Source organism: Euleptes europaea, chromosome 1 (genome assembly GCF_029931775.1).
Source record: "Euleptes europaea isolate rEulEur1 chromosome 1, rEulEur1.hap1, whole genome shotgun sequence".
NCBI lineage: Eukaryota > Metazoa > Chordata > Lepidosauria > Squamata > Sphaerodactylidae > Euleptes > Euleptes europaea.
Window position 1 is genome coordinate 58,877,145 of NC_079312.1, and position 23,061 is coordinate 58,900,205.

The 23,061-nt window shown below is 44.9% G+C and overlaps 1 protein-coding gene across 1 annotated transcript in view; it reads right to left on the minus strand.

The window, feature by feature from the left end:
- COL7A1 (collagen type VII alpha 1 chain) overlaps window positions 1–21,912 on the minus strand; it is a 102,021-nt gene extending 80,109 nt beyond the window's left edge. The window contains exons 1-15 of the mRNA XM_056861735.1: window positions 21,828–21,912; window positions 18,824–19,004; window positions 17,055–17,214; window positions 16,388–16,481; window positions 15,672–15,830; window positions 15,154–15,317; window positions 14,217–14,346; window positions 12,700–12,819; window positions 10,135–10,284; window positions 7,396–7,515; window positions 4,839–4,985; window positions 3,241–3,351; window positions 2,803–2,952; window positions 1,800–1,928; window positions 1,274–1,420 (exon numbers count right to left, since the gene is read on the minus strand). Coding sequence (XP_056717713.1) covers window positions 1,274–1,420; window positions 1,800–1,928; window positions 2,803–2,952; window positions 3,241–3,351; window positions 4,839–4,985; window positions 7,396–7,515; window positions 10,135–10,284; window positions 12,700–12,819; window positions 14,217–14,346; window positions 15,154–15,317; window positions 15,672–15,830; window positions 16,388–16,481; window positions 17,055–17,214; window positions 18,824–19,004; window positions 21,828–21,912 — 2,047 coding nt within the window. The remainder of the gene's footprint in view (window positions 1–1,273; window positions 1,421–1,799; window positions 1,929–2,802; window positions 2,953–3,240; window positions 3,352–4,838; window positions 4,986–7,395; window positions 7,516–10,134; window positions 10,285–12,699; window positions 12,820–14,216; window positions 14,347–15,153; window positions 15,318–15,671; window positions 15,831–16,387; window positions 16,482–17,054; window positions 17,215–18,823; window positions 19,005–21,827) is intronic.
- Window positions 21,913–23,061: the final 1,149 nt, after the last annotated feature.

Consider the following 23,061-nt stretch of genomic DNA (forward strand, 5'->3'; position numbering starts at 1 on the left):
AACAGCAGTTTCAGCCTGTGTGATTCCTTTCTGAGGAATGTTCTTCCAAAACTCAAAGAAGTGCCTTAACAAAACAAGAAATCAAAAAGTTTTCGTAGATGCATTTTACAAGTTTAGTTGCAACTAATTTGGGGAGGGGCCGTGGCTCAGTGGTAGAGCATCTGTTTTGCATGCAGAAGGTCCCAAGTTCAATCCCTGGCATCTCCAGTTAAAGGGACTAGGCGATGTGGACTAGGGACTAGGTGATGTGAAAGACCCCTGCCTGAGACCCTGGAGAGCTGCTGCTGGTCTGAGTAGACAATACTGACTTTGATGGACCACTAGTTCTGATTCAGTATAACACAGCTTCACGTGTTCAGTTATTGAAAGCAAGTACACAAAATGGATAGGCCCTTCAAAAACATCTTAAAACATCTGGCATTTCTCCTTATTCATCTGGGAGCGTCACAGAACAGCTCCACTGACCTACGAGCCCTGTTCCGTTGTGGCCCTCCAAAGCACCTAGGCACTCAGCATGGTGCAGTGGTTAAGAGTGGTGTTTTGGAGCAGTGGACTTTAATTTGGAGAACCGGGTTTGATTCCCCACTCCTCCATGAGTGGCGGATGCTAATCTGGTGAACTGGATTGGTTTCCCCACTCCCTCACATGAAGCTAGCTGGGTGACCTTGGGCTCGTCATAGCGTTCTAAAAGCTTCCAATTACCTTGGGAGTTTCTGTCTGGGCTGCTGGCTTTATGTTAGCTGCATGTGGCAATGGTTAGAATTGACATCAAATGAGACAGTTAGATGATAGGCTATTTCTACCCATCAGAGTAGCCCAGCTCAAGACTATAGAGAGAAGAACTAAGAAGGAATCAGTAATATTCCAGTATAAATTATTTCGCTTCCACTGTCCTCGTTATTTTACCTCAGAACACGGCCCAGCCAGAAGCACCTTCCCACCCCACCAATTCTACAGTTTAAGTTTCCACAGGCCAAACTACAGTAGTGCACAAGACAAACAGTTAGTAGTACAAAGTAGTAGTACAAAGATACTTTGTAACTATGTATTTTCATATATCATTTAACAAGACTGTATTGTTTTTATAATGGTAACATTTACCCCTTCCTCTTTTTTCCTGTACCCTCTATAATATAAATAAAATAATAATAATAATAATAAAAAAAGACAAACAGTTAGGAGGCTCCCCCAGCCCCTCATGCAAAGGCCCACATATCATAGTGGGCTCAGACTACCTAGGGATAACTTTCTCATCCTCACTGTTAACACTTACGAAGACGGATGTTCAAAGGAACAGCACTACCCTCACGACTGCCAATAAGAGCTGATACACGCACAACGTAGATAACATCCTCTTTCAGATCACTCAGGTCCATAGTGGTCTGGGAACCTGAAATACGTCGACTCCTCTCTGTGCCATCTGCAGAAGAGATCACAGTAGCCATGCACTCACATGACTGGTTCTATGGATATGACATGTTATTATCCAGCAAGTACTGTACATTATCTCTAGTTCACAACCACAGCTATCACTTAAAAGTGAAAGTTCCCATTGCTCGTGTTTACAGAATCCAGAAACATGTACACATGGCTTAGGAACTGTACTTTAGTAGAGCAGGGCTCACAGTTGTTAACAGGTTGTGTTTCCTTACCTTGCGCAACTCCCCTCTCCCCTCTACAGTTACTATTTGCAGATCCCTCTGTCACTACTAGTTATTAGCAGTAAGCAGATGAGAGGCCCCCCACACACACAGTCACACCTTAAAGCCATCCTCACTCAGCTCCTCCCCCCCACTTACCTTGGGTATTTCGAAGCACAATCCTATAACCTGTGGCCTCAGGGACGCCTGTCCAAGCCAGTCGGACTCTGTTTCCTAAGATCTCAGTGATCCTTAAATCAGAGATGCTGCCCACTGATGTTTCCACCCCTGAAAGATAAAACATAGACCAAAGTTAGAGAAGTCAATGAGGGAATGAAAGGTGCATCACAGGTGGAAGTGCCAGCTTAGGGTCATAGCAGAATGCAATCAATGGCAATATTTATTAAAGAAAAATCCTTGTCCTGCTTGCAGCACAAGGACTAGGAATGAGTAAAGATTGCTGCATTTTATACCCAAGCCATACAAATAGAAGGTTTGTCCTAACCTGAACAACATGGAAGTATCCTATCCAGAGGGCCAACTGAAGTCTAACACTCTCTCACAGGCCAAGACAGTATCTGAAGAAGTGAGCTGTGACTCACGAAAACTCATACCCTGCCAGAAATTTTGTCAGTCTTTCAGGTGCTACTGGAGTCTTACTCGTTTCTACTGCTACAGGCCAAGACAGTATGAGGGATTATTTTAAATCCAAAGTAATCTACAAATTTAGCAATGGAGCCTGGCTACTAGCCCTGTGACCTAATGCAGGGATTTGGCTGGAAAGGGATTCAAAGTCATTCCTTGAAGACAGACCTAGCACATACATGACTGTTGCTTCTCACAACATAACATGGTACACTGGGTTTCCTGTGAACCTGGGATTAGCCATTCAGCATTTGAAAAACTAGGCTCCTCCCAGGACCCACAAGGTCCCTCTCTATCACAGACACCACTGGAAGCAGCATAAATAAATCTGATCCAGACAGTTTCATGTTTGAATATACAAATCTCATTTTTAAATGTGTGCTGGAAGCACAAATAGTTGTGAAAGAAAGATGCTTCATCACTTAGACAAGTTATTTATCCAGTTATGTTATTTATCCAAGATAATGGAAGGGCTAAGGGTACAGGAAGCAGCACTGAGCAGTAAACTCTTACTCACCAGTCTCCGAGATGGTAACTGGAGTTGCCACCTCCTTGCCATCATACAAGGTGTAGAGGGTTATATGATATTCTGTGCCTGGTTGCAGGCCTGTCAGACTATAACTGTTCTCACGGGTTGACAGGGACACAGTACTGGGTGCATCCACACCTAGGGATCAGTAAAAGATGGAAGTCATAAAGATGACCCATATCCAGCCCCACAGTCTTCAATGGATCTTCCAACTTTGTCTGGGCTTAGTAAACAACCTCACATTCCTCTGCAGAAGAGGAGGACCCTGTGCCTGTGGAGAACCCTAGGAGACAATATCTCAGAAAAATCTGGAGCTATTTGGGAAGGAAAGTACAAATCATATATCCCTCCTCAACAACTTTCCTGGTCCTTTGACCAATATTTTCCTCAAGTTTCTCCATGCAATGCAAAATCCAGATAGCCTACCTATTGCTTTTCTCCACTCCAGCCGATAGCCCCGGGCATTGGGGATGACATTCCAGGCCAACTGGATAGAGGTTGGACCTACAGTGATGGTCCTCAGAATCTGGATGATATCTAAATAACACAAAGACAGACTAGACTCAGCAGGTCTGTGACCCCAGGAAAGTTTGCATGACCACTAAGTAAATATTTCAGATTCCAAATCTGTCCCAGATCCTAACTATGACTATAAGATTTGATGAACACAATCGGCCTGTCAGCTCAAGATACTTCAACACGGCAAGCCCAGCCACATTTTACAATGAAGAAGCTGAGGCCTTCACAGAAAGCAATTCTCTCTTTCTGTATAAAATTTTGAAGGTAGACATATTGGTCCATATTCAAATCCAAAAGTAACAGTAGGATAATGCCTTTATTTGGATAAAATAAAACATCATAAAGTAAAAGGCAATCTTCACCCTACCGCTTGACTGTACACTATACAACCTACAATCCAACATGCGGCCAAGCAGATCCATGTTGCTGGTCCCATAGCCCCTTCCCCAGGGGGCTGGGGCAAGGAAGGTACTGGCACGATCATGCAATTGCTTCAAAAGATTACTAGTATAATAGTATGAAATAGTGGAATAGCAATTATTGATTTTTTTGACAAAAAATCAAAAAGTCCTCTGGTGGTGAGGAAGGGGGAAAATGCAGGGAGGCAGAGACAGTTGAAACAGTCCCAAATTATATAAATTAGTCATAAATAAATTCTGTGTTTAGAAAAAGTCCAACTCTTCAGTGTTCTTCAGTGCATGGCTGCCAATCTGTTAGTATCAGCAGCATTTTGAACACATGTAGTTTTGAAAAAAACAAACGTGATGCAAACCTGTTCAGTGGACATTCGGTTGATGCCAACAAAACAGACCAGGTGATTGGCTCATGTCTGATTGTTGCATTCAAGCACTCGAAATCTGACTACTGGATATGTTCAATGAGAAATTCACAGCATCCCTAACAGGGATGCAGTGAGAAATCTCCTCTCCTGGGGGGAGGGATCAAAATGCCAACTCTGAGGGTCATGTTTAAATTTTCCCCTCCCCAGAAACATCTTGCTTCACTGAAGCTCTTGGACTCAACAAGAAGTTTCCATTCCCCAGGGGAGAACTCCCTCGAAAAGTGCCACATGGCCCAGATTCTGGTTGAGGACACAGCCTGGGGGAGAAGGGGCATGCCCCCTATGGCATTTTCCTGACCCAAACAGTGCCAGGGGCATTATTTGCCATGATGGGCAGCTGCACATGCAAGTAGGAGCCCCTCCTCCCCCTGGGCCACAGTCCCAATCAGAATCAGGGACCCCCAGCACTTTTAGAGGGAGCTCTCCATGGGGACCAGCAGATGGCGTATGGCTGCCCATCCCCATGGAGAACATGTTTCAAACATCATACCTAGGTCAGCTCTCAAGGGAGATTTTCCTCTTCCCTTTTCACTATGATATCCCAGTGTTTAAAGGAGTGACTAATTTACATAAAAACCCTGCAAATCAAATGCCCAGTAGACCAGTATTTAAACTGTAGGCCTCACTTTGCTTGAATAATAATTATTATCCTTTGAGCACACACCAGTTCTCCTCCTGATGGAGGCTTTGGGCCCTTCCAGCTGCCCGTAAATTGGAGCAACAGTCACCAGGTACTCAGTGTCGGGCTGCAGTCCAGTCAGCAAGTAGGAATTCTTGCTTGAGTCAAAATCAACGCTTCGAACATCCTGACCTGAGAAAGCATAGAAGAGCAGCAATTTTAAAAAGCTGGTATTTAATATACATATAGTTTGCTAAGTGGTATTTAATATACATATAATTTGCTAAGTGACCTCGTAAAGGGCTTCTTGTGTGTATTAAAATGGGCCTGTAGATTACATGTACTTGGCTCAGGCAACAAAATATAAACATCTGGAATTCTTAGATATCTGCTGCTTTTAATCATGGGTTTAGGGACTTATTTACTTGCTGTTTTACGTCTGTAGTTTATGTCTTTTATTGAAAGTTGGCTTGGTCTACTCCTTTTGATGTGCAAAGCAGAGATAACTAATTTGCTAAATGAAATCAATAAAAAATAAAATGCACTATAAATGATCTGCCTGTCTCTTGGAGGCTAATCAATGGTCAACAAAAACGAACCCTTCATGCCCTTGTAGTGTGGTGGAAAGTGCTGTCAAGTCACAGCTCTTTTATGGCGACCCTGTAGGGTTTTCAAGGCAAGAGGTGTTCGGAGGAAGTTTGCCATTGCCTGCCTCCATGTGGGCGGAGAGAGTTCTGAGAGAACTGTGACTGGCCCAAGTCACTCAGCAGGCTTCACATGGAGGAGTGGGGAATCAAACCCGGTTCTCCAGATTAGAATCCACTGCTCTTAACCACTACACCACACTGGCTCTCTCCATGCTCTTACTATAGCTAAAAGACTCGTTTTACTGGAAAGATAAAAGCCTACCTCCGGTAAATCAATGGATTGAGGACCTTAGAATATCAATATTTGGCATATGTACTTATTTTTAGATATTTAGAAACTGTTTATAAAAACATGTAGATTCACCACCACTGTTATTTTTTGTGTCTACTTTATGTTTCTATTTTTTTAACTTTATTTAGTTGCTGGCTAAGGTTTTTTTCTTGTTCTTTTTTATGTTTTTTTTAAAAAGAAAGATTTTTCTAAAAAATTAAAATTAAGTATAAGGCGAAATGAAATTCATGGTGGGGGTAGGAGACTCTTTGCACAGCACTCAGAATAGTACATAGCAGAGGGAATATCTGCAAATGCTTACCTGAAAGTGACCAGTGCCCATTTAACCCAGTACCTCTAACTTCCTGGACAAGTCAATGTTAAATTATAACTTGCATAACAGAAATAACATTACACCAATCTGAAATATGAAGACTAGTACGATTACTGACTATTTTGGAAGGGGCCATACAGGCCATCTAGTCCAACCCCCTGCTTAATGTAGGATCAGCCTAGAGCATCCCTGACAAGTGCTTGTACAGCCTGTGCTTAAAGACTGCCAGTGAGCTCCCTAGGTAGCTCTTACTGTAAAACCTTTTTTCCAGCCTGTACCTTTCAGCCTCAATTTAAACCCATTATTGTGAGTCCTATCCTCTGCTGCCAACAGGAATAGCTCCCTGCAAGTGCTTCAGGTGTGGGTACACATGATCACCGCCTTACCAAATAGTAATATTTGGTTACTCAAGCTATTTTATAAATGTTCATAAATTGAAGGGGTTGAACAGACCAGTGTCATTTTAAGCCAAGTGGATACAAACTCAAGGAACAATCCTAAACAGGTATACTTGGAAGTAGGCCCATGGAGCATACTCCCAAGAGAGTATTTTTAGGATTTCAACCCTTGATAACTTGATGGACCACCAGCACAGATATAGGATGTGATTGCAACAATAAGATTAGACCATGAGGATGTTTGTGTAATAGCATCACTGCCCCTCTAGGGGAACTCTTCAACTACCACAACTTTTTAATTTGCCTTGTGTCAGCCAGAAAGATAAACTGTAAATTAAATAAACAGACAAACAAATATTAATGCATTTTATATTGTGTAGGTTTTTGGCATGTATGTTTAGTTTTTTAAAGGTTGGTATAAATGCTAACAATGATTTTTACACAAACATCGGTGCCTCTCCTCTCATACGTGGAATATCAGCTTGCTTTGGTCAGTCCCCTGGTTTCTTCTGCTCAACAGATTAAGCTAGTTTGGCAACAACTACAGTGCCTTGTTCTGGGCTACTATGGATCAGCAAACTAGATCTAAACCCTTTCTCTCCCACACGTCTTATCCTCTCATGGCTGTCAGGAAAAAACATCCTAACGTAGATATTCATTAAATAATTGGCTCACTCTTTTCGCTGTGTGATGGCTAAAGCAATAACGTCTCATAAATCACCAGCGAACTCTACGGTGTATGTTTTCTGGGCATTGAAAGTAGTATAGAATGTTAATCAGTTATCATGATAGTTAATATGATTTCAATGGACATGAGTACTATATCTGCATGGCACCTGGCATCACATAGCCAAGCAATCTATAAAGTCAACTGATATCAACTGATCATACTCTGGTCTAGTATCCTTATGCTGGAGCCTGGGAAGAAAATATAGCAGCCAAGCAGACATACCTGAGAGAAGTCCCCAGGTAACACGATATGCAGTAGCTCCACTCACACCCTGCCAAGACAGCAGCATGCTCTGGGAGGAAATGTTCTGGGCAGACAGATGTTGCACTCCTGCCAAACTCGCTGTGGATTCAAAACAAACACAGAACAATATGATGTAAGACAGTATATTATGAATAATCCCTCTTTCCTGGTCCGTCAACACAGGTTCGGACATCATCGGCATATATTTAAAGCTAGGATTTTTCATTCCAAATGTGCATCAAATTACACTTACTGATTGATATTTTATCTCATTTGTCATGCTGTCACCTACTCATCCAGTTTTTAGATTATGGAGCTCTTCAAAATCTCCTTTGGTTCTTACCATCCTGAATAATTTGGTGTCATCTGCAATCTCAGCCATTGTAATCTTGGAGCTATTCACCCACCATTCAAACCACATATGGACAGATGGAATAGCATTAGCCCCGATACCTATCCCTGTGGAATCACTCTGCTTACTCCCCTTCATTACGAGCACTGTCCATTTACCCTGGCTTTTTTTTTTTGCCATCAAGTCACATCTGATTTCTGGCGACCCCATAGAGTTTTTAAGGCAAGAGACATTCAGAGGTGGTTTGCCATTGCGTGCCTCTGTGTCATGAACCTTGTTTTCCTTGGAGATCTCCCATCCAAATACTTGCCAGGGTAGACCCTGCTGAGCTTCTGAGATCTGATGAGATCAGGCTAGCCTGCGCTAGCCAGATCAGGATATTTACTCTGTGCCTCCTGCCATTTAACCAATTTCTAATCCATGAGAGTACTCTTCCTCTTATCTCATGATTGCTAAATTTACTCAGGAGTCTTTGGTGAGGACTCTGATAAAAACATTTTTGAAGTACAAGTATAAAATGTCTTCCAGTTCAACCTTGTCCATATGTTCGTCAGCCTTCTCAAAGAACTCCAAAAGGTTGGTGAGACAGGACTTCTCTTTACAGAGGAGATCATGATAGCTCCTCCATATGGCTTGTTCCTTTAGGTACTTAATAATTTTATCTTTAATAATAGTTTCCACAAATTTACCCAGAACAGACATTAGGCTAACTTGTCTGTAATTTCCTAGATCTCCTCTGGGTTGCTCTGTAAAAATGGGGCACCAACTCACCCACCGAAGAGCCCAAGGTTGCTGGGCTGGGCCATGGAGGGCACGGGGCGGGCCAGTTCCCCCCCCCCCCCCGCTCCAGGGCGGTCGCTGGCGCTGGGGAGCCTGGGGGATTCTGGCCGAGCCAGATTCCTCCGCGGCATCACGGGCCGCAGTGGCAGGAATCAGGGCGTGGGACCCGACGTCTGGGACGCGCACCGGCAGGTGATTGGCTGGGAGCTGGTTCAAAACGAGCCAATCAGGCTCTGGCTCCCAAGGGGGGGGCGGGCCTCCTCATAGCCGGACCTGAGGTTCACTCAGGTCCGGCTTCCCGGCAGTTAAGGAGGCCTCGCAGTTTACTTGGAGGAAGGCCAATTTTAGCAACACGTTGCATATTTATTCTGACATCACAGTAGAGATGAAAAAACAGACCCATTGGCTTTCATAAGCTTAACTACTCTGATATCACAGTGGCTTGGGTGGCAAAGTATGAAGGGAGGATGTGTTTGGGTTCTTTTGTTTGGTTTTACTTTGTCTTTACTGCAAAAAAAATGCAAATAAAATAGCTTTGGAAATAAAAAATGCACCCTTAAAATTTTCAGAATAATAACCTACACAGGATGAAACTTAGCCCCTTTGCACATTTGTTCATATGTGTGGAAGCACCTAATCCAGTTAGATTAAAGCAGTGTTATTCGGTCAAGCTAGGAGTCTCCCAACCCCATTCCGTTCTGAAAAGCCAATTCCAGACATTACATTGAGAGTGCATAATTGTGCAAGGTAGTGAATAAATCTACCGGATACTATCAGTTACTTCCAGCAGGCTAACATTTAGGGACACCTTTTGCAAGACAGTGTTTTCCTGACTGCCACCACCTCACCATTAAACCATTGTCTATCTGTTTACATCAAAGACCACTGAAAGCACAAAACTAATTTTCAGGCACAAGGTACCATTTAAAACCCCAGCATGCAGGCAACTCCATAACAAGAGTCACTCTTAGATCTAGAAATTCATACCCTAGGGCCAACAAATCCCCCTTCATTCTCCTTTGCCCATCCCGAGATACCAAAGCAGCCACTCTTATGGTATCCAAAGAAACTGTTTCTGCCTTTCCCCTAGCCTACATGGGTCTACTCTGACATCAGAGCCACTCGTTGGCCAATATCATGTTCAACCGGCAGACTGTAAATATTCCAGACATTCAGGTTATTTTCCTCAATCACTTTCTGACCAGTTTCAAATGGGTCTTAAAACCATCACTTTATGCATTACTTAACTTAATCTTCTTAACTTGAGATGCATACTGCATGTGCTAGGCTGAATTACTTTTGGTGACCAAAAATTGTAGTCAGGCACACCACTCAATCTACATTAGAAAGACCTGAAGCAATCCTATGAGAGATTATTCTGATGACTTCTCCACTATTTACATGGTGCGCTTGAAGGTGAAAAGGTGGGCAGCCATGGGCAGAGCAGTCAGAGAAGTCACTTCCTTTGGAAACACCCTTGTCAACACCCTAACCAATTCAGTCCAGCTCCTCTTAAACCAGGGATAAATCTCTTAAGACCATTTATCTGCCAGAACGTCCAGTTATCTGACTAAGAGGGCCCTTACATGTTTGGCCAGTAATCACAGAAGGTGCTATGGTCTGATGTGGATAGATGGGGTACAGCGTGATCACATAGTCCGTGTTAGGGCGAAGGTTGCTGAGCAGGGCATATGTAACACTGGACCCGAGCCTCATCTCCTCAGCCTGAGTTTCACCTTTGAGAAGAAAAACAAAAGTATCAGGAAAACAGATTATGGTAGATCATCAGAGGTCACTGACATAAATGAGATCATTTGTTGCAAGGTATGCTTCCTTTTAGAACATCACTAAAATATACCTTAAACTTCCATGACATAAAAACTGTGTCTTTAATTACACATCTTAATTCCACAATTTTCTGACCAAAATTTGGTCAGGAACATGGGGTGAGCTAACAAGATTCAGTAGCTCTCAAAGCAGGACACCCATACTGCTGGGTTGCAACCACAGAATCCTGAATTCACTAGAGGACACAAGTTATAGCAAAGGCCTAGAAAATCCACATTTGAGGTGTATGATTTCTGTTTCTAGTCCTTGAGTAGGCAACTGCAGGAAGCTACGCCAGTGAGCAGGGAGCTAAGCTTATTTCACTGGCTCTGAATACAGCCATAGTGGGCACCAATGGACAACACAGCTGAAACCACAGGGCAAGAGAATGTGACTGAGACTGTTACTGACAGTTTTTAAAATGTGCTCTACTGTCAATAAACCTACAGTATTCTGGTCGCTGCAGGCCTGGGCTGAGACTGGGCAAAGCAAAGCAGCAGCCAAAGCAGCGATTTGATCATCTGAGGTGAGCACCCTTTTGGTGCCCACGGGGGCCAGCATTCTCTGCTAGGGAGATGCACTGCCATGGCAACAGGTGTGGCCAACACAGGGCGCAGCTCTGGGAGAGCTGCCAAGGCTATAAGCACTGGGATGGCTGGAGGCTGAGGAGGGGCAGCTCCAGGTGCAGCTCCCAACAGGCGCAGTGCAGGAAATTGTAGAGGAGGCTTTCAATAGTGCCTTGACTGGACTCAAGCAATCCAGCACATTCTGCACACATTTATTTATCCACCATTCCCCTGCTTACGTATGCCACGATACCAGATAGCAGGTTCACCCACACACTCCCAGACCCTACATACTAGCAACAAGCTATTCTCTCCTGTATCCCAAATGCTCCTTCAAAACCATGCCAGGTTACAAGGGTATTCTTGTCTATGTGAGCACCCTCCCCCAGCCATGTTCTTGTCTATGTGAGCACCCTCCCCCACGCATGCTCACACAAAGCTCAGAGTGATTCAGCTTCTCTCTTCCAGTTAACTGACTCCACTTCACTGAAGATTTTTAAGTACCCATCCTCCTGGACACCCTGACCTCGATGGCCCAGCTGGCCCAATGTTGTTAGATCTTGGAAGTTAAGCACGGTTGGCCCTGGTCAGTATTTGGATGGGAGACCACCAAGAAGTCCAGGGTTGCTCCACAGAGGCAGGCAATGGTGAACCACCACTGCTTGTCTCTTGCCTTTAATAACCTACAGAGTCGCCATAAGTTGGCCGCAACTTGATGGCCCTTTCCACCACCATCTTCCTGGCCTAGTTGGAACCTTGGTGGCTAAAGAAACTATGATAATGGCTCCTCCTTCAATATAAGCCAGGAGCAGTCTCCAGGATTTAACAAAGTTGTTTCTCCACCTCCCTTACAGCCAAACAACACATGAACACATGAAGCTGCCTTATACTGAATCAGATCCTTTGTCCATCAAAGTCAGTATTGTCTACCCAGACCGGCAGTGGCTCTCCAGGGTCTCAAACAGGGGTCTTTCACATCACCTACCTGCCTAGTCCCTTTAACTGGAGATGCCGGGGATTGAACCTGGGACCTTCTACATGCAAAGCAGAGGCTTTACCACTGAGCCACAGCCCCTCCCCAACATACATGGCTTCCCCACATTTCCACCAAGCATCTCCTGGGAACATTTGTAAAGCAGATGTGTATCATGATGTGACTGTGCTCTGCATTTCCACACCCCTATCACTTCATTGACTGCTGCGTAAGGGGTGGGGTGGGGAAATGTTGAAGACAATGAAATAATAGTTAGGCTGCTTTAAAAAAATATTCCTGGGAGATGCATGAAGGAGACATGCATGGTGTTGACCATAAATTTAAGGTAACATAGTTTGGCCTTTAAATTTCAAATTCTTTTCATCTTGGGCAATCTGAGATTAGGAATATCTCTAGAAACAGACTGAGGAAGGAACATCTGTCATGGATGATCCTTCCAGCCTCTCCTTTCCCTAGTCTTGAGAAAGAGAGTGAAGGCCTATCCAATAACCGTTTCTCCTCTTCCCTCAGAAGGCATTAAACTTGCAATCATGCTCATATTATGAGCTGAAGCCCTCAGGAAGCCATACCAGAGAGAGTTTGTTATTGTTTTAAGCAGAAATTAAGCTACAGATGAAGCTCTTCTGGGGATTCAGAGGCACAGTATACCTTACAGCTTTTCAGTAATGCCTTCACTGGAGAAAAGGATTCAGCTGGGTTGGGGGACCAACCATATCCAAGAATTCTACACCAGCACTTCTGTCTTTGTTATGATATAAACTGACCTCGGGCCATAAAAGTGAGCCTGTAGCCCTGTATGCCACCTGGACCAGCTGCCCAGGACAGTCTAAGGTACGATGATCCAGCTTCCAACACCCGAAAATTTGTCACTCCTGACAAGATCTCTGAAAGAGAAACAAAACAAGGAAAGAATAAGAAGGGGAAAGGTCCATCACTCTCAAACCAATGAGTGAAGCCAGCGATCTGTCCTTCAGTTAAACTGTGACATATTGTGGTGCCAGGCTGAGGGTAAGCAACTTGCCTCAAAGCACCTTGGTGTGTCAATAGGAAAATCATAACTGTGCTGCGTGAAAACTTACAGTGAATTATGCTACCCAGGGCCAGGATCAAATAAACAAAACCCAAAAGGCCAACAGATAATTGAACCACTAATTATCAGGAAGCCAATAATTTTCAGTTCTCCTCCTTTTAGACTGGCAGTCCTCAACATCTTTCAAAGCCAACAGCTGCATTTAATCCAAAACTGCAGCATAAAACTCACCTTTAATTTTGTTTGCAGTTCAACAATGGAACCAGTTATGGTGGGGGTGGGGCTATCCTTCACTGGAATTTTTTCAAGCAGAGGCTAGACAGCAATTTGTTAGGGGTGCCCTTGCTCTGGATTTCCTGCACATAGCAGGAGGTTGAACTAGATGAACTATAGCACCCCATCCAACGCTATGATTCTGTGTGTCCATCTCTCCCTGTCTGTCTTTTCTCTTCCACTCCCTACATACTAAAGGGGGGGCAGGCAAATGAAGTAGTATCGCTGGTGCAACAGTCAAAGCACAACCTGCTTGTGGGACCCATCCTATCAGTTGATGATCAATGTTGTAGACAACCAGCACATAATCTAAACCTAGGCTACAAGACCCACCACGTCTGAGAGCTACTGGTTTCATGGCACTCACCAAAACGATCTAATAAATTCTACAAATTCCTTCCCCCCCCCCACTATCATTCAGTTACAGAATCTAAGATGGCAGTACTAATGAAGAAAGCTAATGGTTAGTTTCCCTATTCCTGATGATATCCATATGAAATTGATAAGCAGTCTCAGTCAACTTATGGTCTGAACTTTACTCAAAGACAGAGATAGAGCTCTTTCACACATGCTGAATAAATGCACTTTCAATCCACTTTCAATGCACTTTAACAATTGTTTGCAAGTGGATTTTGCCATTTCACACAGTAAAATCCAGCTGCAAAGTGCATTGAAAGTGGACTGAAAGCGTCCTAATTAATTTCACAGATGATGCATGACTCACTGAACCTCTGTGACTGAACAAACCATGGCCATTTTCCACGCTACAATGTTTTTTTAAGAGAAAGAATTTCTATGCTGGAAAAGCATGAAACCTGGCTGTAGATTGTCAGTCATGATACAACTACATAGATTGCTGGTACACAGAACACAAAGAAGCGCATGCTAATTCGACTCTTAAATGAGGAATCATCATACTGACACTGCAGAAAAAAATATGGCAATACTGGTATATCAGATGTGAGTTACATTACTCACGGGTGCGTCCTTTGCCAGAGACTGATTCTCCAATGCTGTTGGCATACTGAGCAATGACGGTGACCAGGTATTCTGTCGCTCCCCTCAAACCACGCAGCACAGCACTTGTCTCACCAGCACCCACACTAACCTGCTCAACAGCAAAAAGATATATTGCCTATGTCTGTTTTTCTCCACAAACATTACAAGTAACACTCAGAAAGGAATGACCTGCATCTTGTTTTGCTGGGCATTCTTAACAGAAGAAACACAACATAAACAAACTAATTTCCTACATAAGAGAGGTTTCTTGTGAGAAATGGCCCTTAGCTACAAGGTTTATTAGGAAGTTGCTACTCTGTTTTTAAGTAACTGTTAGCTGGAGAATAAAACCTAGCCTCTCTCAGACAGAATCTGGTAATCCAGTTCTACCGCTCTATCTAAGAAGTCTTATTTTCTTCCCATCTAATTTTGTGTCAAACAGATGATATGTATTTGATAGACTGAGGGCACCCACACAATTCCTAAACATGGATTAGTTATTTTTTTCATTACCAATTTATTTACAAGTCAAGGTGGGTAAAGGTATGGTAAAATGATCAAGTCTTCCATATTACCAACAAAATCCTTAAAAGCTGGAGTGTTTATATTCACCTGTGTTAATAAATCAATTATTTGTCCAAAACATAATACATCCTTCAGGGTGACATTGCAAGGAAACTCCCAACTGATGCAAAGAAAGGGGAGCAGAGAATAAGAATGGAAACAGCATGCCAGTGATACAAATTAATATGTGACAAGTGATCATAAAAGTACACCCTATAATCGGACAAGTGATAGTAATGCTTTGTAACAATCACAAAAACAACAGGATAGCGTAATACTGTTTAGAGTCATTACAACAGAATGATCTTAATAAGATGCCCTCAAAGCTGACCGCCACCTAAAAAGCACTCACCTCCTGCCTCTCTGCTGTTAGTGGTTGCCCCAAGCCTGTGAGAGGTACATACTGGACTTTATAGCCTGTTACGGGACCCCCAGCAGCAGTCCAGCGGATCCTCAGCATGTCTGTCCCCTGATCCATAAAGACCAGGTTCGTGGGGCCACTGTATGCCTGTGTATCTTAGGGAAATAAAATAAAAGTTACGCTTCTTGCTGGTTCCTGCAGCTGCCAAGAGGTCTGATGTCTGAGAAGGACAAAGCAAAGGTTTTTTTCCCCCCAAAGAAGAAAGGATTTATAGAATGATAAGCAACTATGTTGACACCAGGAAGCATTGGAGAGTAACAAGATTAAATGCTACCCACCCACAGGGCAACGTTAAAAAAAGCACTGAGTTCAGATCAGTATCTAACTGATTAAATCAGGACTTTCCTCCAGAAATGCATGGGTGGAATTTAACCCTTTAGCTGCAACAGCTAGAGCAAAGAATCAGTACCTAACAGGCATGCCAAGCCAACTGCCCCCAATCCTTTTACCTGTTGTCTGAAGGATGCCCCCTGTGCTGGCACACACCTTCCGTGACATTAGAGGCAGCAAAGTTCCCAGGATTTTAAAATCAGAGACAAAGAAGAAGTAATCATCAGTGGGTGTGGAGGCCACCTTTGTGAGCTCTACGGTGTCTGCGTTCTTGATGCCTAAGTGAGGAACAGAAGTGAACCACAATCTTCATTTCTATTATTTATTTATCTTATATCCCACCTGGAGTCAGTCCCAGGGCAGCTCGCAACAACAAAACAACATAAAACATAGCAGCATTTAAATCACCTAAGTTAAAAACCAACAGCCTCTAAGTTTAAAAACCAGATGGCCTCATTACAATACACAGAGGCCAGGGGGCGGCCACCTTGGAAGCAGCCAGGGTCCCCTAATCTAGATCTTAGAAGGCAACAGAGTAACAGGAAGGGAGGCCAGGCATGTTGGAAAAAAGTTGCTGCCCTCAACCATAGGCCCATCACATTCCTATACTAAGTTCCTGGTCCCCACTTAAACTTAATTTGGTAAGCAGAAAGTGTTGTACATAGTGGCAACAGCATCCATCTGGCACTGTTTCTTCTTATACAGACATCACAACAGGGTGAGGAAAGAAATGGCAGGAGCCAGGGATCAAGACAAGAGAAATAATGGCTCTGTGATGTATGGAGGGGGGAAGTCCCATGAATGCTGTCCTTGGTTAAGCGGAGCAGCTACTTACCCACAGCGAAGACTTTAATATCTTGAGACTTCAGCTTAAATGCTGCCTGCTCCACAACATCCTGAGATCTGCCATCTGTGATGAGGATACAAATCTGAGGCACAGAAGAAAAATAACAATCAAGCAGGGAAACACCTGAACAAGCCCTGTCTCAATGTCTCTTTGTGCATTTAGAATGGCATGAAGGTTTTGCGTTCCTGGCCTAATCAGATAGAGTTCAGCAGCTGTGATGGAGAAGTAACAGAGAAGCACTACCAAACGTTGCTTAGGGAGATGTGCTTCATTCTATAAAAGCCTCCATAAAATGGAACATGTACAGCCTATTTCTTAACACAGCATTTCATAACTTTAGCACTCCACAAAATTCACAGACTATATGCAGTCGCTTCAATAAGTTAAATTTAATATGGCAATTTGGGTTTTATTCTGCTGTTGCCACTGCTAGCAAAATGGAGACGGAGCAGGACAGACTAATCACAGGAATGTTAGATAGTAGGAATTTAACAGTTCCCTCCCTCTTTCTCTGTGCCTGCCCAAATCAATAATAATTAATTCTCCTGCTTCACAATACTGCCATAGCCTAGCAGAGGATAGAAGTCCCATAAACTACTACCCTGATATTTTGGCAATTGCCATCCCTCTTTGATCTGAAGGAAAAAAATGGTACCTTTGGAACACTAGGCCGGATTTGATTGGCTCCAAAAAAGTTATCTGCTACATAACGAAGGCCTGCACCCGTGCGTGTGTTCCCGCCCTTGTAGCTCAGATCTCTGATAGCCCTGATCACCTCTGTTCCATTGAGGTACTTTGAAAATGTGAACTCAGTCCTGGGATCAAAAAGAAACTAAACATAACGGGAGGCAACAGCAGAAATCACAGCATTTAACATTCCTCAAAGGCCATCTTCTTGGCATGGAGTAGGGGTCACTGGGGGGTGTTGGGGAGGTAGTTGTGAATTTCCTGCATTGTCCAGGGGGTTGGACTAGATGACACTGATGGTCCCTTTCAACACTGTGATTCTATGACAGTCCATTTCAAACAGGACAGGTCATCTCCTTATGGGCAGCTTCAGTTTCTTCCAATAGTTGGCTCAGCAAGGCTGAGTCCTAGTGGGACCATTAAAGAGTTCTTCTATACAAATGGAAAACTTGGTTTTTCAGAGAAGTAAAAGAAATGTATGTTCTGGATGCAGGTTTTTTAAAAGAAAGGTTTCTAGGGGACCTGATATTTTTTAAGGAAACATTCCAGCCATTTTCAAGCCCAGCCTGTGTTGCTCGATTAATACTTAAACCTCATGTCAACTATGTGAATACAGCAGAGGAAGAGCAATGACTAATCATTTTCCCTCTCTTGGGCCTAGGGTTGCCAGCCCTTGGTTTGTACCCAGCAAGAGACTGACCAGCCTCCAGGAACAGGGTGGGGAGGCAGAAATGGCACTGTCCAAAATGCGAGTTTACTTCCAGCCAAAAAGCTGGAAATGTGGTGATGCTCTAAAGGTAAAGGTCCCCTGTGCAAGCACCGGGTCATTCCTGACCCGTGGGGTGATGTCACATCCCGACATTTTCTAGGCAGACTTTTGTTTGCGGGGTGGTTTGCCAGTGCCTTCCCCATTCATCTTCCCTTTACCCTCAGCAAGCTGGGTACTCATTTTACCGACCTCGGAAGGATGGAAGGCTGAGTCAACCTTGAGCCGGCTACCTGAAACAGACTCCCGCCGAGATCGAACTCAGGTTGTGAACAGAGCTTTGGACTGCATTACTGCAGCTTACCACTCTGCGCCACAGGGCTCCTGTGGTGATGCTCTAGGAGTCCAAGAAATCTTTATTGTTTAACCATAGGAGTTAATTGGATTCTTACAGCGTCACTGCAATGTGGTGACATCACTTCCTGTTTTTCAGCCAGAAGCGCCAACACACATTGTGCAATGCCATTTTCCCTATCCATTTGCTCCTGCTGCTCATCCAAGCAGCAGCAGAGGAATGGGAAGGATCGGTGGGAGCCCTCCCGCACTAGAACTGGGTAAGTGGCATCCCTGCTTGGGCCCTTTGGGCCACTGCTCTTGAAGATCAGGCACCAGGAATCACATGGGCCATAATCACAGACTTATTCTGAAGTCAAACTGCGACAGAAAATTACACCCACAGGCAGAGCTTAAGAGCATAAGAAGAACTACACTGGATTAGAGCAAGGATACATCCAGCCCAGCATTCTGTTTCCAGCAGCAGCAGCCAGATGATTCTGGGACACCCACAAGCAGAGCATGGAGGCAATAATCCTCCTCCTTTGTTTGTCCCTAGTTTCTGGTATTCAGAGAGATACCGTTCCTAAACATGAACACTCCATTAGTTATCATGTTTAATGGTCATTGATAGAAATATATTCTCCAAAACTGTCAATTGTGACTATCCTTGGAGGTAGAAGGCCTCCTGGACTCACCTGGGATCATCACTGTACTGAACAAGTCCAAAACGCACCCCATTCTCGCTCACCACACTGACAAAAGGCACAACCAGCCCCTCCATAAAGGTTTGGACCATGCGGAAGTTGGCCCTTCCGATGCTAGATGATCCATCCACCAGAAATGCAACATCAGCTGTGTAGACATTGGTGCAGACCACTGCAAGGAAAGAGCGAGCAGATCAAAATGTCTTCTTCCTCTCGTCACAGCATGCACTACTGATGTATGATGCCCCCCAACACACACATAATGTAGATGGGGCTGGGAATAACCTATATCCTGTTCTATATAGGCTAAAAGCTCTTACAGAGGCATTTCAGTGAAGGTATTATATATTTGCAGGTTGGTGTCACATTCATTCCTGCTATTTGCAGTCATGTGCAAAGAAGACAGAAATACATAAGAATGTCAATTAAAAGTCTTTTCCACAGGGAGTTTCTCTCTCAAACACAAACACTACATTCCTTTGGAATTAAGTCATCAGAAAGGGATAGCTGGGGCACCAGGTCCCACGGGGGTTGGCAAAACCATCTCAATGCAAGCATATCTATAGGCACTTTCCTCCCCACACACCAACTCCATAATTCGATCTTTAAACTCTCAAGTGTCCAGACTATGAAATGGCTAGGAAAGAGGAGAGAGTAAGATCTGGTCAAAATACTGGCACACAAGAAGGAAAGAGAGAATGAATGGAACCATAAGATCTGATCTAGGAGAGAAATACAGAATACCACCTATATACTGCAATCCTAAAGGGGGGTGGACTGACCCTTACGCCAGCATATCTCCAAATTATGCTGGCATGAGGGCCAGTTATGCCGGTGCAGGCCCACGGCACCACTGCGCTGGTCTTGAGAGCTGGCACAGCCCCACAGCAGCTGCCCATTGGCACAACAGAGACACAGGCCCCTGCACCAGCATGGTTGTGGGCAGAGTGTGGGGCGTGGCTGGGGTTAGTCAGCTCCCTAAGTCCTTTCAGCCTGGGAATGCCCCCTGACATAGGCGCAAAGTTGCACCTTTAAAAATCATGATGTAGATCATAGGTGCCCATTGAACTCAAAAAGCAAGCCCCTCCCCCACTGCCGTGGCCACACTCATGCTGACTACGGGTGTGATCCTGTGGCTGAGCTCTCTCCCCAGAACCCAATCTCAGCCCCCCCTGTCTTATAAAAGCCCTACCAAGACGCCTCAGAACTCATGAGGTAGGGTGTGTGGCATGAGATGCTGTCTGACAGCTCCCTGCTGTGCTGACTTAGAGTGAACGCTGAGGCACCTTAGTGGCAGGAAAGGCATAGAAAGGGCACTTTGCGCTCCTGTGGAAGAACTTTGCACCAAGACCCACAGGGGAGAGCAAACTCCACACTCTGTGGCTGCCCTCTCCCATTTCAGAACCCAAACAGATACCCCATCCAAAGGGGCAGCCACACACTGACAGGTAAGCAGTGGCCTCCTTTCTTAACCTTGTTCCCCTTTCCCCGTATTCAAGGTCAGGAGCCACCCCAACAATGCCGCCTCCTACACCCAAGCCCAGCAGCATGGTAGTCAAGTGGGGGTGGCAGGAACCGTGGACTCACAGAACCATGGCCTCTCATGCACAAGGGGGCTTGATAAATTGGATGTGGGCCAAGAGATCTGCCAGGGGAGGGGCCCCAAGTTTTCAGCCTACACTGGGCTGACAGCTCATTCATTTGCCTGGTTCGCCCTGGGATAGGATGTTTTTCGGGGGGGGGGAGCCCCTCCATCACAACTCTCACAAAGCCCAGCCACTTTTATCCTGCCTGCAGACCAAGCCTGCCTTCAGAAGTAGACAGTTGTCTTCAGCCAGCTGCTCCATGTGTGGCTCCGCCCACTCACGCGCACGCCACCCCAGAAGAGGAAAGAGGAACACCCATTTTCCCTGTGGTTCTGCAGAGGTGGTCTCTGGTTTCCTTAGCCCCTTCCCCCATTAGCTGTCAAATAGTTGCCCAACTGTGTCTGTGTGTGGGTTGTGTCTTCGGGTTGTCGGGGGGGGGGGGGTTGTTTTTGAAGGTACAGGCTTCAATCTGCCAGAGGAGCTGTTGGTGCCTATCCTGCAAGTAACCAGCACACCTCAATCTTGGTAATCCAAGGGGTCCAATGCAGTGGGCCCCTGAACAGGGAGTCCCCAGACATTAACAAACATCATGCATGGAGGGCATGCTGGGTGCAGGGAGTGCTTATCGAACAAACTGGGTTTATTGGTGTCAGGGCTGCATTGGAGAGGAATGGGTCAGCTCAGGATGTGGTTGCGGTGATGCGTTTGATTGATTGATTGATTGATTGGAGGCGGCTTTGGAAAGTACAACAAGGTCCATGAAACATTGCCTGGTCCTGACTACTGTGTTTTGTCCGTCTGGGGGGTCAAGTGGGTGGGGAGGCCTGTGAGAAACGAGTTGCCACCCATTTTTCCATAGGATGGCTGCCTGGAATCAGGCATGCTAGTGGGCAATGGGAATGGTGCTGCAGGCTGGTGGAGTTTCCCAAGAAGCAGTCTAAGAAGAAGTATAAGAAGAAGAGTTGGTTTATATACACCACTTTTCTCTACCAAAATGTGTCTCAAAGCAGCTTACAATCACCTTCCCTTCCCCCCCACAACAGGCACCTTGTGAGGCAGGTGAGGCTGAGAGAGTTCTGAGAGAACTGTGACTGGCCCAAAGTCACCCAGCAGGCTGCATGTTGAGGAGATTAGAGTTCACCGCTCTTAACCAGTACACCACATTGGAAACATGATGCAACAACCCAACCCCACATAAACTGAGCCTCCAAGTGGTGAGGGTAACAATCCCCCCTCCCCTGCTCCTCCCTTTGCCTCCCCCTTATCTTTGTTAGAATTAAGTCTCTACTCCTTCAGGTCTTGTTTTTCTTTTATATCACAGACTGATGAACATAGGAAACTATCTTATACCAAGTCAGGCCAGAAGGAACATCTCTTGACTGGCAGCAACTGTACGATAAGGAACATACCTCTCTCACTTTCCTGCGACTTAACTTGAGTTGAAGCAAAAAGAATGGCATGGAGCGCAGCAAGGAACAGCATCTCCCCTCTCATTGTGGGAGTCTAGAAAACAGAAAAAGACAGGCTGTGCATATGGGTGTTCTTTTTTTCATGATTCTGCTTCTGCATCATGTGGTCACTCCCACATCATACCCACAACTGTCAATGGCAGTTTTTGGAAGCATGTTAAAGACACTTAGAAATTATACGGGCCACATCATTCTCTCATGCTGATATGGACCTGCAGAAAATGATGCATCTGTGAAAGAAAATATCTATTTACCAGCCAGCATTGCATTAATTAACTACAGTGTGCATACAACCACTTGGTAGTGGACTTCCTTGAAATATCTCGCCAAGCAGTGAGATTATCACCACTCCTCTGCTATTTTTTTCCGATCAGGTGTGAATATGAGGTAAAGTTCTCTTCATTACTCATCAAGCAATTAAAGGCACCTGCAGTTGTTGTCAGGGGTGGGGCAGAACTGAGCTGCTTGAGGGGGGCAGCCTGTTGCCCCGCTAGGTGGCAGTGTTCTGGGCCATGGTGGGAATCACATTGGTCATTCACATTGGTCATTCAGCCATTGGTCATTCAGCAGTGTTCTGGGCCATGGTGGGAATCACATTGGTCATTCACATTGGTCATTCACGTAGGTCATGCCCAGTAGAATGACAGGGACTGGTGGAGGTGAGATTTGGGTGTTAAAACAGGTTGGGAGGCTGCAGCGGCCAACCAATGAGCTCTCTGCCTTTCAAGAGCCAGGAAGCTATGGGTGAACCTGACTCCTCTTTATGCAGGCCTTTGAGAGTCAGAGAGGAGCTGATAAGCACAGGCATGCCCTTCACTCCAGGCACTGGAGGAGCCAGCTGTGAGGGAAAGAGGAAAATAGGGTTGAACCTCAACCCCCTCCCTAAGTTGAGGCCTTAAGGGGAATGGGTGAATGGCCTGCTGGAAGGCAGCATGCACTTGGTATGTCACCCATTAGCAGCTGGCTGTCTATATTAACCTTTAAGCACACCAGCACAGAGATACAAGACAATTGCACAATGAATTCTGACAACAACCATTAGTAGCAGGTGACTGAAAGGCAACTGATGACCTCCATCCCACCGGAAATGAAAGCCTCAGCTTAATCATAGGTTATCAAGTTATTAGTGGTTGGCTTGATGAATGTTCTCCCTTTATCTAATGTATTAGACATG